This window comes from Aptenodytes patagonicus, chromosome 3 (genome assembly GCF_965638725.1).
Source record: "Aptenodytes patagonicus chromosome 3, bAptPat1.pri.cur, whole genome shotgun sequence".
Lineage (NCBI taxonomy): Eukaryota > Metazoa > Chordata > Aves > Sphenisciformes > Spheniscidae > Aptenodytes > Aptenodytes patagonicus.
The window spans coordinates 89,703,631-89,722,206 of NC_134951.1; the positions used below are offsets into that span (position 1 = coordinate 89,703,631).

Consider the following 18,576-nt stretch of genomic DNA (forward strand, 5'->3'; position numbering starts at 1 on the left):
CAATTGTGTCTTAATATTGTTTGATATTTACTGTCCAGGTCCACACTTGTAAATAAGGACTATCACCTAGCATTTGAGCAGGTTCTCAGAGTTTATTGTCACGGCAATTTCTCTTAACAATTTACACATACAGATCCTTTATGGCAAATAGTGATGATGCTCCTCACTCTCATTCATGCGTTTGTGTTAAAGAATCGGGCCAGCGGACTCCTCAGTCTCACCCACACATAAAGATACCCGCAGGTAAAAGGACTGCAGGTATTTCACAGGTTAGAATCAAAAAAGAAAAGTGACCTTGGGAAGAGAGAAAGATGGTCTGAAAAATGAGGATGCTACTCAATGGACAACTGAAGACACCGTACTGACCCAAGAAGAGTCAGCTGCACACAAAGGGCAACAACCATCTATGTTTTACTGCAAAGGATCTGAGCATAACCGTGCCCCATAACCTGGCACAATTCAGTAGCGGCCATCTACTGCAAAAAGGGCAAGCCCCGTAGTTTTGTGTACAGACAGAAGTACAACAGTAATCCTCTGCCCTCCTCCTGTAAAACCTGGGTGGGAGCCCTGCAGCCTGCTCTGGGCCCTGTCCTCCAGGAAAGCTGTAACACCCCCCAGGCTGGAGGAGAACAATGAAGTCACTCAACACCAGAAAACACCAGTAAGAAAATGAAAGGAGGCTGTAACATTGCAATGGCCATTACGTATTTGAGCCAAAAGGTAGGGAACATTTTATTATAGTGATTGTAGCAGCCTGGTCAAAAATAAAGAGATAAATTGAAGCAAAGAAGATTTAGTTTAGATATTAGGAAAAAAACTTCATAGTGGCAGAGATAATGACTGTCTGGAGAGACCCTGCAGCCCTCAAGCCAATGTCTGTACAAACAAAACCCATTTATTTGTACACGTGTCACTTGAGGACTCGAGAGTCCGGAACAGCACGAGGAGGGGCAGCCCGGGCTCAGAGATATCATCCCCTCTTCTCCTCCGCCTCTTTGATATTGGGACTTCAGCCTACCTTCAACTCACGGCAGACAAAAGCATTAATCTGTTCAGCACAGTCAGATCAAAAGGCAGATTGCTATGATTCACAACCACTTAGTAACTTGCTTAAATGAATTGTGGACACAGAATAAGTTCAAAGAAATTGTCGATAATTTCCCTTGAACATCTTGGGATTAAAACCTTATTTTATATAGGTCCCTATAGCTATTAACTTTCTTTTAGCAAAATTCCTGTGTTTTATGCACCTAAGTTAATAAGTCCAGTGTTAGTTCTATGCACAACATCTCTAGCTAGAAGGGGCATTAAAAATACGGTAATCTAAAAATCTAAATTCAAACAGCTGTTAATCACTTGGCATAAAGATAAATAATTAGAAAAGCCGCAAATAAATCACTGGCCATTCCCAACTCCTCATTCCAGTTACTTAAAGAAAACAGCCTTCCCTCACTTTAGTTGTCTCCCTTGGCTTTATTTTTTTTTTTAATAAATAAACATCCTAAATGCATTCCTACAGGTCTCGTTTTCTGGAACTGGTTTTTGCCCTCCTATTTGTTATTTCTTGGGGAACTATTTGGCATTTATGTCTCATGATTTCAAACAATATTAGGGGTGCAATTTGAAAAAAGCAATTCTAGCTATTTGGTATTAATTGCTTTCTAGCTGAAAAAAATGTCATTGTTGGGTTTTAAAGGGTGAACCACAGCTATCTTGTCTGATTTTTTGGGTTTTGATTCCAACTCTGCACGGCTGTGGCCAACAGACTGGCAATCCACCAGCTGCATTCAGCCTCTCTTGCTCTTAATTACTCAGTTCCCCAGTTCTCCTCCCTTATCGGTTCTGTTCTGGTCACCACAATTAATTCCCATTTCTTACTCCTGTATTCACCTTCAGCTCATTAATTTTTGGCCAGTCTCCACTACTGGTTCAGCTCAGCATTTTGCAATTTCTCTTGTCACTACTTAAGGCCTTTTTCCTCCCTCTTTGGTTTTGTAGGGTTGAAGGACAGTTTTTAATTGCACCTTACAGAAGAATGGGTGAATATTTTGCTGTTGTCAGGTGGGTGCCAGGGAAGCTCCCGTCTCTCCCACCAGCCATTTTCCTTCCCAGGCTGGTCTGGGAGCACAAAACTGTCTCAAGGCTGCAGCAGCACCAGCGAACACTTCTTTCCCCTGTAGGCTTAAGAGCTGTTTTATGCACAAGGATGCATGAGGAAAGAGACTCTCTGATGAACCCCAACTCTCAGATGGAAGTTCCCAGCTCCAAGGGGTTATTTCAATGAATATTACAATTAATATCCCCCAACGGAGGGTGCTTTCAGCTTCCTGGGCAGAGCCATGAGGCACTGATTGATGGCTCTTCCCCAGGAGACAAGAAATGTGGTCCCTTCAGATTGGGTTTCTCTCTCGGTCCTTTTTTCCTCAGCAGACTCGTGGCCTCACTGAAACTCCTAACGGGTATAACATTGGGTAACCAAAGTCATACTTCAGCTGTTTGGTGGTTGTACAACCATGCCTTAATCTGAGTTAATCTTAATTCTTGGAAGAGGATCTTCATATAAATTTGGAAACAAACATTTAGCTTTTCTCTGTGGGGGAGTAAAAGGAAGTTTGTGCCTACTTGGAGTTTCCAGTCCCAGTATTGTATCACTGGCAGATGACTGATCAGGTGAAGTATCAGAAGATTGCAGACAAACCCTTTAAAAATCATCTGCTTGTAGGCTACATTGTTTGGTCCAAATTCACTCATGTGTAACAGTGGAGTTGCATCACTTGAAACTAAGCTCAAATGAAACCTTAATACAGCTCCCTGACTACTTTGAAATCCTTATTAGTAATGCATATTTTAACTTTACAGACATTGTGTTAAATCCTATGCAAATACAGGGTAAGACAGCCATTCAATAGAGACTTCATATTTATTGAAAGGAAAGAACTAGAATAAGTACAAAATGGGTTCAGGAATACAAATGCTCCACATCTTTTTATCGGCCAGTTGGTGTTGCAAAGTGATTTGGAAAAAAAAAAAATTTCTTAGGGTAAAGTTGCATGAAATACCTAATGCACGAATTTGAAACATTAGTTATTTGAAGCGAGTGATTCTTCAAAGCAGACGCTGGTATCTAATTAGTTAAGTCCTAAGGCAAAGCAGGCAATATACCAGCTGATGCAATTGGTGGCAGCAGGAGTTTGGAAATAAATATCTCTATTTGGCACTGAGAAGTGAAACAAAGCTCAAATTTCTGTCGATTGCCTGGCCCCAAGTTCATGCCTCAGAGCTCGCATTTCTGTGGTAAAGGAAAATTAAATCTCAGAGTTTAAGATCTGGGGTTCAATGTGGCTATTTATTAAAATTCATCTGGCCTCCCTAGACTGTGACTATTTTGAGTTGACCTAGATGGAGCTCTTGATAAAATCAAGCTCTCATGAGGCATTTCCAGTGTTTTCTGATAAAAGCTTAGTAGAATTGTGCTAACAAAAACTGAGACAGTTTAAAGCAGTGATTATCATCCTAGCTAGAAACCAGAAACACAGTGGCATGTGAAAACAAAGAACAAACAAAAATCCCAAACTTCCAGAAACCCCAACTGAGCAAAACCTGGGAACAGCCATTCATGGTGATTTATAACGCATTTTGTCCTGGGTTCATTCAGACTACCTCTTCAGAGATGCTGCAGTCAGGGCTATGGCTGCACCAGGCTACTGACAGAGCCAGTGGAGAAGCGAGCGCTCAGTGGAGAAGCGAGCGCTCCCTGCAGAAGGCAGCCCAGCTCCCTTCGGCCCACAGCTGCTCTGTGCAGGAGCCCTGTCCCTAGCGGCCACAACTCAGGTAGGTATCTGATGTTAAATGAGATGACTCTAGCATTAATGTGTTCAAATTCATTGCCTGATTGTGTCTATGACTGTCCCACTTCGTGTATGTGCGTGGGAGGGTGTGCATTTTTAGGTTTGGTAGTCCCTTTGAAACAAGATTCCTGTTTCTCAATATCAAACCAAAGTCAGTATGACAGATGGTACTAGAGTCGGCTGCCCTGAGTCTATCCTGTGCACTGCTAAAAAGGCTTGTTTGTCCTACGCGCCCTACGATGCCCTGGAGGTATCAGCATTTTGTCGTTTGACTTAGTTCCCATCATCGCTTTTCTACTCAGAGATTCTGCCTTCCATCCTTACGCCATCCCTGTCGATCAAAAGTGCTGTTTCTTAGGCCAAGCAGAGATTTCTGGTTCCAGCTCAGTTTAGCTTCTGAAGCTCCACATCTGCTGTCTCATGGGCATCGTCTACATGCTCTCATAAACCTGTCAATAGGTCTCTGTGTGAGTAACCTCAGCAGTAGACATACAACAGCACGCCTGAATAGAGCCCTTGAATTAAAATGACCGCCTCCTGCGTTACTACCCAAGGTTTGCTCTACAGACAGTATACTTAGCACTCCCAAACCACTACCTTTTCAGCTTAAAATGTTGCATTGTATCACAAGTGACAGCAAGGAGAAAGAAACACTCTCCTTCCTATTTAGCAAGCATACACTTGTGTTCTCAGCCAGCTTTGTTCGTGTCCGTTCCTAAGGAAATGCAGTTCAGTCGATCCGGTCTTGGGTAGCGACTGAATCACTGTGCAGGCTGCACTATTACAGAACGGGTCTAGCTTAAAGAAAGGTTTGCTTATGTGATGATGAGCAAGCTGGAAAGGTCCCTCTGCTGCTAGCTTGATAAAAAGAAAATAAAAAGTAAATGATTATCAATAAAGTGTGTTTGATTAGGTGTCACTGAGAGAAAGAAAATGCCATTTCATGTCATTTTTTAGAAAGCACAAGGTGTGTAACTTTTGGGGATGATTTTGCACTTGACTAATCTTCAGATTCAATATTAAAATCTCAAACTTCCCAAAGGAAAGAGATTCTGCATCTTTTAATGAAAGATAAAACAACAATATAAACATACACAAATTTACAGAGAAAGGATCAACTTTAATACATCTGGAGTAAAAGGTGTTCTTTTTTAAATATGGTATAAAAATAAATGCAAGAAACATTAACAGAGAATATACAGACAACAGACAAAGACACAGGCTTTCTTTCTCAATGTGAATACATCAGTGAAATGAAACCTTCTGTGCTAATTTATTGTGCAATAAATGTGATGCCATATGTATATTTATTAATATATGCATTTTTTACATTTCTTCCAGTTTTTGATTGACGTATTTTTTTAATAAACTGTGCCTAGCAGAAGCTTTTTTTTCACTGTACTTGAGCTTGCAGAAAATAAAAAGACACAGATCCAGCTTGATATGAAGGAGGAAGTGAGCAGACAGTTTTCGAAATGGAGGCATCGAAAGGCTAGAGAGTCCCTCGGAGTCTGTAATGCCTTAGTATACACAAAAGAAAACAAGTCAGGTCCTTGCTCATGCAACATCTTGTTCTACTGTCCTCTGAGTCAGGCAATCAGTGAGCTACAAAGTATGTGTAATGATTTGAGTCTGCTTCCATGCTACAAGGTGATCCTTTTAGTAGGACTGCACTAGACTGGTTAACCTCTTTGATGTGAGCGATTTCCCCTGAGGAAAAGATAAAAACAAAAAACAAAAACAGAAAACAGAGGCATGATCACTGCAAACCTGTTCATCAGCAACCACTTAGTGTTGCCACATCACTGTCAAATAACTAGGGGCACCAACTGGAGTCTGTCAAATCTTAAACCACAGGAAGCCCTTACGCTTAAACACCTGCACTGCCAGCCAGCCAGATTGTTTCACAGAATAAGCCAGCAAATGTTAAGGCCATTTTGATTGAGGTTGGTTTTGGCTGATGACAAACTAATGCTGAGGTTTTTGCTGTCGGTCATACCCAGAACTTGAAGAAGGCTACTACAAGTGAGAGTGCCTTGGGCTACAAAGATGAATGTGTAAACTGCGGTAGCTCTGTCACAGAAGACAAAAAGCTACTTTAAAGTTAAGGTAAGAAAGTAAGAGGCGGATTGCATATAGGCAGGAAAGCAGCTTTTTCATGAGCACAGCTATCGGTTTGCTGAGACCGTATTTACTATTTATAAGGAACACTGGTCAGGTATATTACATGTGACTGCGTAACACTGCTTTGAAGGTGTTTGGATTTCCACATTGTTATTTTCCTCATCGTTCCTCCTGTTGCAAGGATGCGGTTTCAGATTTTAGCAAGTTCTTTTAATAAGTTATAATGACTGTCCCAGAAGAGTTAGGTCTACAGCACGAAGAGGATGGTGTAAGGTATGTCACCATGGTATATTTCAGGCAGATTTGAGCTTTACCTGAGCCAGACAAAAGCCATGAAACCACGTAACAGGAACTAGCTCTCCTAAGGCCACATTAAAGGAGTTAGCTCTCCTAGGGCCATCCTGCCGTGGCTCTGATCCAATGGAGGTGGAGCTGGCACAGCAAGCTTACATCACTCCTCAAAATACCACAGCCATACCCGGATAATGTAACGCAAATAGATCACAAAACATTAAATAGAAAGTGGCTCTGTCTAACTCTCCAGTTAGATATTTAATACTTACATTTATCGTTTTGTTCATTTTAAGTGCACAACTCGGAAAAATCAAACTGATTTCAAGGAGACTACAGTAAGAAATACTGTAACTATGGAGAGATGCTACATTTTCTGCAGTAACTGGCAAATGAACTTATTCTGCCATATCAATGAGTTGCTAAGTCATCTGCTGTATTATAACTCAGTGGAGTTACACAATTTAATATCTATTGTCATTATCAATTAAATTTATGCTCGCAGGGATCTGCAAGTTGGTTTCAAGCATTTGCTCAAATGCAATACATCAGGGTGGGTCTTCACAAAAGGAAGAATAACTATTTTATTCTTTGTGCTCTGAAATACAGGTTGAACAAATTAGGATGAATATTTCCCCTACAATATAATTTTGAAGGGAGCTCATGATCTGCAATCTTGGGTTAGACTTCTCATCCGGGAGGTTCACCATATCACCTGACAGTATTAATACTCGCTTTTTCGAAAGACTGAAAGTGTCCTTTCTGGCACGCTCTCTTCCCTGTGTCTAGCTTTAACTTTTTCACTTTTTATCTACATTAAATTCACAGCTTCTTGACACTTGTTAAGCCTTAAATTATGTTTTCCTCTAATGAAACAGGTAAGCTGTTACAGTAAGACATCTTTTCTTGTTAAATAGTTGAAAAAGTCTCAACAGCTGTGTGGCACTGGAATACAATTTAAAACAGCATGTCCAAAATTAAGTGTTTGTTAGATGATTCATGATTGTCAGCCTTGGGCATAATCTCAGAAAATATTGAGCATATGCTTATCTTTGCCTTTCATTAAGTTATTTGTGCTTAATTTTACAGGTCGACTGGCCTGGCTACTTTCTCTAAATATGTATGAGTTCCCTTTAGTACTCAACTGCATAAACCAGTTAATTAAAATAATTAAACCAGGAGTTCTCTATTAGTTGTTAAAACAATTTGCTCAATACCGCACTGGAAGCTGTGCAAGCTCCTGTTGTGGGAAAAAATCTGTGAAACAATTTTTTATTCTTATCTGCAACAATTGATTATTTAGGAGTTGTAAATTTCCTGGAATTTTTAGGTGTACCATAACCAAATTCTAGCATCTCAGGAATGAATTGTGATATCACATAAACTAGGAAGATTTGACCTAAAAGCAGGCCGAAAACTAGTTATTAGTTAGTTGACCTGACTTGTATAATCTTATTCTACATATTATTTGAATTTTCCCCTACAGACACCATGAGCTGCCATGACAAATTTTTTTTGTAGTCTACATCACTTGCTCCCTGGATATTGCTGGTCTTTGGGTACTTTTTCTCCTAAGCCCTACAGTGATCAGGATTTCTCCGGATGGTCCTCTCCTCCACCTCCCTCCCTGCCTCAGAGAATATTACACTTCTTACAGATACGAAGTATCCATCTGAACAACAACAACAACTTACGCTCTTTTTCCAGGTATTAGTAGTTCTCATTTATCTTATAGTTGGAAAAGTGACAGCTTAGAATATACACCCTCCTTAAGAGATCTTCCGTGTTTATTCTGAAGCATACTTAGTTCTCTGATTGGGAAAATAAGCTTTTAATACACAGAATCCATAGCAGCCCCAAATACAGAATTATCCCACCTTCTTACTCAGATCTGCAGGGATTTGTTATTTTCCAGTTTACAGAATATTTCTTTCAAACTCTGTTCCAGAGTATACTTTTACTTTAGCTCTGTACGGTAGGGTGTTGTAATTATCACTGCTAGGAGATTTCCAGATTTACTCAATTTACAGACTGATGTAAGGATCATCCCTTGTGGTCATAATTTAAGAGCTGAGCCTAGCTACTTCTTTCAGCTACAATGTTAATAGCGTTTCCATAAGCCAAATTTTGATTTGGGAAACTACATCTAACAGGCCAGTTTTGAGAGGTAGCATATGAGTCATCACACATAGGAAAATGTTTCCTGTGCTAATGAGCTTAAAGAACAATTGGGAAAAAATTCGGAAGAAGTAGTAGATGTTTGTCTGAAGAATGAAAAGGAGATCCTTAATACTTTCAATATATTCTTGCCATCAACATTTAGAAGTATACGGCCAAATTCTAAACAGGATTTGGATTTTTGGCTGTATTGGTGCACTTTGGACATATGAATTGAAACTATTTAACAATTTTATTAATAATACACAAGCCAAAATGAAACCCCATGCACATCCCCTGACAAGGGAGTCGGAGTATGAGGAGGCAGCACAGCATTTGGAGTGAACAAGTACATCTAAGAATATGAAATCAATTGGCCTCAGTGTTCAGTCCCTTCCTTAGTGCATTAACTGTTTAACATAGAGTTGTCCTTCCAACTGTACTTTTAGAGAATTTAGGGCGAAAATTACAAAACCATGTGCAGATGCATCAGCTGCTAAATACAAATGTGCTGACTGACCTATTTATGCAGCATGACACTAACACCTCAAATAATCCAGCAAACAAGTCAGGAACAACCTCAGTACATATGTGGCTTATAAGAAATCAATATGAAATTTATATAGGGGCTGGACCTGAAATGTATGGTAGAGGAAGATCAGGTCTTTTCCTTTTAGAAGATTAATTCTCTTCCTTTCTGCTAAGCAACGTCAATGGCTCCTTTTTCATGTTTCTTTATTGCCTGCGCAGATGCTACTCCCCAGGACCGATACTGGTAGAACTAGAAATGAGAACTCCACACATCTGACCGGGCAACAGAGAAACAGTGTGAAACCCACTGTGAGCAAAATGAGATGCAGAGCAAGAATCGACCCTCCTTGCCCTCACTGTTCCCCATCTGCTCACATGCGACACACCTGCAGCACGCCGGCAGCTCGGTGGGCATCGGCAGGGAAAGCTCCCAAGTGACACACAGAGCTGGTATATAAACAGCCCCTGACAGAAACACATCTGGAGAGGCACAGGAGCAGAAACAGTAAGTCCCTTTCCAAGATTAGGCAGCACTTGCTCCTCTAGCACAGGGGAATTGCTTTAGCACCGCTCAGGGGGTCAGGATTCTGCTTCGATTTCCACAGCAGCACGGGACGCCGCTCTCAGCCACCTGTGCAAGGTGTTTTTCTCTTTCAGAAGTGAGGAAGGGGAGGAGGTTAGCATTTACTGAATTGGGGCATGAGTTGTCAGCACAGCTGCAGCACTAAGTGATTGCATGTGCAGGAAAATCCTTCTGCCCATCGTGGGGATTTGCAGTCCTCTGTTCATTTCTCATTAGGGCCGTACCATTTCCTGGAGTGGTCCATAGATGGGAGGCAGCGGCTGAGCAACTGTGTTCCTATTTTGGCTCATTCCAAACCAGGTGACACTCCCGATTTCTTTCTCCTTTCACGCTAATCTTTACATTTACTGATGAGCTGCTCTCATTTGTGATTAACCTACAAACTCTTGCAGATGGGGGACTGGAACTTGAATAAGCATCTGAAGTATGGGGTAACACATAAGATTTTCCAAGGCACCAATGCACTAGACAAATATTTTTAGTATGTTTGTCCTAGGCCTGACACCTCAGGTTTCTACACCTCTCTGCAGTTCTCATTCCCACAAACAGCTTAAGACTCAGGTAAATGTTTGTCAGCTGGGAAATGGCAGACACTGGCCTGATACCTGAACAGTATGCGCTGGCTCCTCACTTACATGAACCTGGCTGTGCAAGTGCTACTCCTCAGCTCTTCTCTTCCAGTACAGAGCACAGCAGCTTAGCTCCAGTCACTGTAGAACCGGACAAGGAGGCCAGTCCTCACTGGCGTGTCCTACAGATGCTCTTTTGGATTTTTTTCATTAGCCTGAGCATCATTCCTATCAAAACCCTAAAACTAGATTTTTGGACTAATTATTAGCCCAAACTAAAAATTTCAATTATTTCATCAGTTCTTTTTAGTCAAACATCGATAAGCCATCTCTTTCCTGAAACAGAAAAAGCCTTCATTTCTACAAATACGTATTATTTTTATTATTGTTTTGTATTTGTCAAATAAAAAGCTTTGTGACTTTTTTTCTGACTAGCTATTTTTTTGGTTTAAATTTTAGGAATAACCTGTAAGTAAATTCAAAAGTCTAAGTAGGATTTTTTTCCATGACCGTACATTGAACATGAGATCCTACAGCTGATACTGCATTGAAGCTCATTCACAATGCTATGCTCGAGAAAAATATAGCCCTTGGATAGATTTCAGGGCTAGAGGGACTTTTGGTCTAGCACAGTAGGGCCTCGTGTACGTAAGTTTTACCTGTTCATATAGAAAAGTTCCTTGATTAACAGATGAAATTGATATATTATCTGCCTTGTTTCTCAATAAAGGGACAGATTTTAACATGACGAGAGATTACACTGGTTTAAGCATCTAGAAAGTCTATCCCCCACTGATAAGAACTGAGGAAGCTATTTTTACGAGTTTTAATTTCCATCTCTAGACCATAATTTGCTATGTCATGTTAACTGACATTGGACTGAGCCTCTGTGAAAATGTGCTGTGTTCAATGCCCTTCACATTTCAAATCTCATGCATGACATGGTCTAATGTTACTGGTTTGAAGGGAGAAAATATCAAAGGACACTGGTCAGCAAGTTCTTCCAGCTAAGTGGGAGAAGACAGCTGGAAAGGGTATGGGTAATGTAAGATATAATGGTTTTAAACTCAGAGTTATTAAATGGGGTCTTGTTTGTGAGGTTATGAGTAAAGATAATTATCATCTGATGGCTCTCTAGTTTAATATAAGAACTGAGTTTGGCCTGTTTTGTACTGGCTGTATTTCCATAAAACATCAGAAACTCGCAACAAGCACATTTTTTTGCCTTCTCTATAATTGGGCAGCAACGGACAAAACTCCTACACTGACGCTGGTGTCTGAAGCCGTGACTCCAACACGTGATGATGGAGCGTCTCCCCTGAGGCAGCTCTGAGGAGGGAGACTGCACCTTCTTGCCCTGCTAACTTGGTTCCTGGTGGGACAAGAAAATTTGCATGGGGTGGAAATGAAATTAGCCCACTCCCCTGTAAATGAGATCCCTTTGTTTCAGGCTTCCGGACTGGTGATCATAGCTAAGCACCAGGCTAGCGTTCACAAAGGTGTCCTGCTCAGACTACCAGTCTGCCACTGTCACAAATCCTGCATGCACATGAGAAATTAAAGACAAAAGTTTTCCTTAAAGGACCTCTTTGTTCGCATCAACATTATCAGTGCATATTCACCTGTTTTTTTTCTCTGTAACATAGATGTTAGTACTTGAGGTAGAGGAAGTTTCCTGATTTTTTAATATTTTTTTTTTTTAAATAGGGATTTTTTTTCCCCATGTAAATTCCTCAAAAGAATTTCAGTTTTTAAATGCCACAGAAACGGATGATTTCCCTCTCTCTACTACTGTAGCAAGCAAGGAGATTCTCCTGCTCCCTGACTTATGCCTTTAGCTTCCCTACTCACTTCCTTGGGGAGCTGCAGGTGACTGGACCTTAATTATTCCCAAAGAGAAGCCTGAGGGGCTGAGCTGGCCCAGGGGGAGCACAGAGCACACTGTCACCGCTCCCCCTGCCTCCGAGTCAGAGCTGTGACACTTGTGGCTGCCAGTGTTACTCCAAGGCAATGCACTTATCCAATGGCATCATTCCAGTAGTGCTGAAGAGTATGTACTCTATATTTTCACACAATAACCAGGAGTGTGAATAAGTGAGGCAAACCAAGAATAGCTGTGCTTACTACTCAGAGGCAAACTCTAAAGCATTCGGTAATAAATATTACATATAGCAAATGCCAGTTTGCTATTACTTCATCTATATTGTACATGAATGCAGACCTGTTTAACACTATTCATATTGTCTGTTGTGGACTGCCAAACGCATTAGCAATTTTGCACTATAAAATCTACAGAGCAAGCTATGTAGTCAATGTTTTTAAGCTGAGCATTTAGGGCTTTCATAAAGTGCACCAACTTATTGAAAGTTTTCTGGAAAGAAAACTCTCCAATGTCAAAGAAATGCAGAGCTGAGTCTAGGGTTTTTTTGTGTATGTAGCTCCACTTTTATTTTTTCCGTATCAGACTAGAAAAACAACCCCATTATATGAGGCTATTTCCACTTAATTCAAGGAATAGTACAGAGGGATCGTCCTTACAAAGTTTCTAAACTTTCTAGTTTAACAAATGCTTTCTGTAGCAAGTATAACCCACTTTCAAGCATCACTGATCAGGAGCCTCTTATAGTTTCCGTCTTAACAAATCAGGTTATGAATTACAAGGTCATCTTCTCAGGTTCAGTCCCCAGACACAACCAAGGTTACTGGGGTTTTTTTAAACACTTCAAATGGAAAAAACTGAGGTCTAATTTAGTTCAATACAAACCCACTTTGATATAAGTGAGAAAAAACCCAGTGAAAATTAGTCTAAATTTTCGAAACCATCAGAGGAGAAGAAAAACTGTAATTTTCATCTTACTAAATCATTCAGAGATGACAGCATTTATCCAGGTTGTAGAAGACCTCTTTCACACCTATTTTCTGTATTAATTAGAAGAACAGATCTATACCACAGTCCCTCACTTCACAGTTGAACAAGTTAATCAGTACACCGTAGGATATTCTAAGAAACGCTTCCCTCATCCCTGCTGGTTGGAACCACTGTACCAAGGTAGATAAATATTATAAAGTCATCATAAGCAAGAACAAGAACGGGAGGACAAGGATGCCTGGTGGCAAGGGGTCCTGGGGCAGTGGGTGATGTGAATTCAGTCATCTTGGAGAAAAGGGTTGCGCTTGAGCATCCTGACATCCTGGATTAAGTTGCAAGCCTCAGAACTTCCGATCTAATAGAGAATATAGATCTAGCAGTGACATGGTTTACTTTCATACCTGACCCGACTTGACAGACTCCACCCGGATTCACAGGCAGTAGTTTGAGGAAAAGCAAAACCACAGTTTTCATTTCATAGCTTGCTCCATGAAAAAGAATTGCCCTCTTCTACTAACGCTTCACATCCAGAAATCCTCATTCCTATTTCTAGCTCACAGCTGGTTTATTGGGCCTGCCTTGCATCTCTGGCATCCTGCTATTTTGGTACTTTTGCCCTGAGATTAGCACAATGAAAATCGGGCACACCTGCAGGGCGTAATGCTCCAGTGTTTGTGCACAGAACTGCTGGTTTATCAGTAACGCTGCTCTGAGAGGCATTATCGGAGAGTCATCTTAGTGCCTCCCAGTCTGTCTTTACTTTTTCCCTTTTTGTGCTATATTCTCCTCACATCTGTCTGCAGCTTGCTATTTCTCTTCTTATAGCCACCCGTTTACATACTCTTGACCACAACCAATTCCTGATCTGTGGGCTGTTTAAACTCCCATGAATAAACGTAGTTATTGCAGCTTGCCAGGCAGTGACTGGGAAAAAGCCTGGCTCTCAGAGGTCCCAGATGTACTACCTACTCTCTACAGTCTCTTTTATTAACATAGGCTCTTTTATTAATATGGAACTTCCTATGGAATTATCGTGTGATGATCGTGTAAAATGTTATCATGTCAAATGTTGTTTTATAGATCAACCTGCTTAGACAACACACAAATCACACTGCAACATGCTATGGCAACACCACCATGCAAAATATAGGGGTTTTTGTTTCAAACATTGGGATAGTTTCCTTTGTGGCTGTTTGTTTACTTTTTAGTGTCCTTTACTGACTTTGTCCCATTGAATCCAAATTTCTTCCTGATTACAGTGGATTCAAAGCATATTACAGGAAGCCTTTACCTATAAGAAAGTAGTTAAAGAATTACAGTTTTGTTTTAACATGTGAGATATTCCCACAACCTCACAAAAGTTTGTTCTTTCACTGCATTTGTTTCTTTTTTTGATTACTAGAAAGTGTATATATATATATTTTTAAATACTTGAGGAAATACTCTTGAGCCTCATTATACAGGAGGCAGTTTCTGAGAACTGCTTCTCCTTCCCTAGAAACTAAAAAACAAAAACCATGGTCTTTGCTGAAAGCTCTCATATTTTTCATTTCAATGCACACAGCTCCAGTAACCAGGTCACAGAAAAAGCCACGGACGCACACGCACACACAGCAGCGTCACCTGCACAATTCAACAGACAATGCAGACAAACTTGAGTATAATCCAAGATCTTTCTACCTCTTTTCATAACAGGTTAGTGCTCGCCCTCAGTGTTGGTGTACAGTTTTTATGGCATGGGAAAATAGGGATGTTTCTGCCCTACAAAAATAAATGCGTTGAATGCTTTAGTTTGAACTTTCACAATGTTAAAAAAAATCCAAAGAAACTGGATAAGTAAAAAGAATCCCATATATCAGGAAATCAGTGGATCTTTTGGCAGGTGGCAAGAGAATGCCCACAGCAAATTTACCAGCCTTCATGTTTTTACCTTCATGAAATATCTTTTGAAAATTATATATGAAAAAAAAAATCAGTTCTTGTAGTCCATTAGCAAAAAGAAATCCCAATCAAACCTTTGCACATCATCAGCATGAATTCTTTGGTCCTGAAGAAGCTGTGCTAGACGTTAAGGAAGATGGGAAACTATTACTGTTTATTTTTCCCTGTGCCCAATTAAAAAAAATGGGATAAACTCTTTTTTAGTAAAATAAAAAGGAGACAGGAAGGAAATCCAATGTATTCAAACTGTGTCAGACTTAGTATTTTGGGAGGCACCAGAAAAAGGAACAACATCAAGTAGATTTTCACAGATTCTTTACTACAATTAAAAAAAAAAAGAAAAAAGTGAAGAATTTCATGCTTCCTAATGCAAAAAGCATGGCTCCCAAAGGTCCGTTCCTCTGTGTGTGACTATTGAGGTCAGTGGGAAAGGGACTAGGGAGGAGGCGTTGTAATGAAAGCACGTTATAAAGCTGTCATTCCTAGGAAAATTCACAAACGGCGATAAATACACTTTTAACTGTCAGGTTAGAGAAGCAAAAAGGGAAAGCAGGGATCGGTGAGGGGGAGGGGAGAAGGATGTCCCATCAGGTTTACTAGTCTTCCGAGGCAACAAACTTACCACATTGCGTGTGAATTTCTCAAAAGATGTTCGACGATCCAGAGTGTTTTCCAACTTAAATTTAAAATAAAAAAAAAGAAACAAAAAGAAAAAGGAGGGAAAAAAGAAAAGCAAGAAAAAATGGAGTAGAAAAGAAGGACTGATGAAACAATGGACTGCAAAACAAAGTTTGTATAAATCAGGAAGCAAACACAGGTATGAAGCTGTAATGGGACTGTGCAAAACAGGGGATGGGCAAAGCAGATATAGTATTTGACAAAAATCATTTTTTATGGGGATCAAACTTGTTTGATTTAAAAGAAAAACTGAAAATAAAAAGAAATAATGAAGTGCACATCTTGTGTTAATGAACTGACATTCACAAACTTAAGGACTTCACACGGACAGCTGTAGCTTTCTGGTATTTTCAACATCTCTCTCTATATTGGATCTTCAGAAATCAATGTTTGAACAAAAAACAAAATCACACAGTACTTTCATATATCTTTAGGTTGTTGTCATTATAAACAGTAGAATGCTACGGTGTTAATAACTACCTTGTTCCGGTAACGACGGGGGCCCTGATTTTGCAGGTACAGGGCTCCCAGCTGATTCTAGGAGATCGCTATTTAGAGCCCACTAATAAAATTATTTATCATTATAGAAATCTGCATTGCACAAGCTGCTCCACATACTCTGGGCTGTGTCTATTCAGAACTCATTCCATAATCTGGATTTTTCTAAGCAAATATTACATACCAAGACATGAGCCTCTTTTTGCAGAAGTGTGACATGATCAGTCTTTCAAGTCAGATTCCTAGCCTACTCAAAACTATTCATGTAGTAATAGGGAAAGAAACAGAATTAGGAAGCCCCTATATTTATAGTTGAAATTAGAAGTTATTCGTACGAATAAGATGATTGTTTCTAAACACATTCTGTAGCTTTTATAGGTGGAATAAAGAGAACAACAACTATTACATAAGCAAACTTGCAAACATGAAAGACTATTCTTCTGGGATTTTATTTTATTTTTTTAATGTATTTGTAAAGCACTTTGCAATTTAAGGTGCTTCATAACAGAGAAAACAGTACAATATGGGATGTAAAAATAAAAATAAGTTTTGCTAGGTTAACTTATTGAAACATGCCCGCATGCAGGATATATACACATATATGTATATTGAACTCCTGTGTGTATGTGACCCTCCAAACACGCCAAGCTGGTCACCTACCAGATATCCAGTTGCACTGGCACAGGGGAGAGAAGACTGAGTATTGTTGCAAACATAACCACCGCTTTGCACAGTGGCAAGACAAAGGCAAGATGGACCAATACCTTTTTCTTGGCCTGTAGCAGCTCCTGGTAGGCACTGGATCGTATAAAACGAGGATAAGAATCACTTTTCATCAGTTTGTAAATGTGCTCCTGAAAGGAAAAGAAGGAGCTGTTACTCCCATAAAAGAAGACATAAGTAAAATGGGAGGCAGTTGTATGTTTTAGTTGTGGAATGTATACCAGCTAGCACTGGTTTGTGTAGGAAGTCTTACAGGTAGTAGTAGGTCGCAGTTCCGAAGCTAAGGCTGAGTTGCTCTCTACTCTTAAAGCAGAAATCCCACCTATTTGTTACGTATAAAGAACACAACACACTTTCTTTAATTTATAGTCCCTATTTCCACTACGGAATTATTTTTCTAAGAATTTACAACTGAGTCCTAGCTCAAGGCCCAGTTTCAAACCTCCCTTACATTAGTCAGTTTAGCTAAGTGACTAAATCAGGAGTTGTGGATCCTTCCTCATCAGATTTTCTGAATTAGTTTCTGGAGATGTTTTTCTGACTTCATAGGCTGGAAAAAGGTACTAGGTTTCTAATTCAGCACTACAAATAAGTGCTTAAGTTAGGAAGGATATCCCCTGGCTACTCTTGAAAACATCCCTTGACAGATGTTTATTCTGCTATCCAGCTGACAATATAAAAAGAAAAATACATATGGAAATTGAAAAATAGTTCCAGGCTAATCTAATTTCCAAGATATTTATTCTTCAGAGGCATATGAAAATTTGGAAACCCTTATCCAGAAAACAAATGACACAGGCAGTTTACAGAGCTTTTCTTTTTGGAGCATTCTCATTTCTGTAAAATATGAAAACCTGAAAATCTATGATGTAGGACACTTTATAATTCTGGTTCTAGTTATAATGTTAGGAAAGGGATTTGTAGAAAAAGAAATCACAATAGGAAATACTCACAAAAAATACTTTTAAAAAATCCACTGAATTGTGTTAGCTATTTTTGTTTTATTTTTTACTCAAACCCCACCTTTTACTATAGGAAACTTGTAGCACAGCAATCAGGAAACAGCAAACAAACTGTAAAGTAAATACTGTTTGTCAGCTTGGTGCTGCATAAAATTAGTGAATAGAAAAAAAACCCCACCTTGCTTGAAAATTATGGCAAGGTAAAATTAAAGCTGATTTTTAATTTTTGTTTTATTAGAAACTCTAGAGAATGATTCTAAGTGCCTTTCATTGTATTTCTTGCACTAAGCAGAGAAATTCTAGTGTATATTCAGAACTTAGGTTGGTTCATTTGGGGAGTTCTTATTCCACTCAGTTTCTACAAAAGCAGCCAATGCAGTCAACAGAGAACAGAAAGGACTCTCCTCCTGTTATGCATATCAATGGTGATGGGCATTAAAATGTTATTTCTGTGCAAAAAACAACCCTGTAAAAGCAAGAATAAATTAGGCTGTATTAGTACTGTTAATATACAGATTAGTCAGGAATTGAGGCTGGATGTTATTTAGCACAATCGGTCTATTTTTACTTATGTATCGCTCTCATTTGACATGGGGTTCCGTGGTGCCATCTTTCAAGTCCAGAAATGCTTTTCAAAGCATTTTTAACCACAATTAGATGGCCTGCCAACTGCCAGAATGACTTGCAAGCGGTCTCTTCCCCAACCGGCAGGCCATAAAGAGCCTGTTGCAGAGGCAGAGCCCTACTCCTGACAAAACCCTGCCACTTCAGGTGGGGCGCCCTGTAAAGGTCCAAAAGCTTC

The 18,576-nt window shown here is 39.7% G+C and overlaps 1 protein-coding gene across 9 annotated transcripts in view; it reads right to left on the bottom strand.

Moving 5' to 3' along the window:
* The window catches only part of RGS7 (regulator of G protein signaling 7), a 265,891-nt gene that overhangs the window by 13,015 nt on the left and 234,300 nt on the right, over positions 1–18,576 (bottom strand). For 4 of the 9 annotated variants that reach the window (XM_076334190.1, XM_076334197.1, XM_076334191.1 and 1 more), the window contains exon 16: positions 16,854–16,943. In XM_076334190.1, coding sequence (XP_076190305.1) covers positions 16,854–16,943 — 90 coding nt within the window. Of the gene's footprint in view, positions 1–4,894; positions 5,369–5,413; positions 5,559–14,652; positions 14,734–16,531; positions 16,766–16,853; positions 16,944–18,576 lie in introns of those variants that run through there. The other 5 variants (XM_076334193.1, XM_076334192.1, XM_076334189.1 and 2 more) reach the window with 5 other exon arrangements.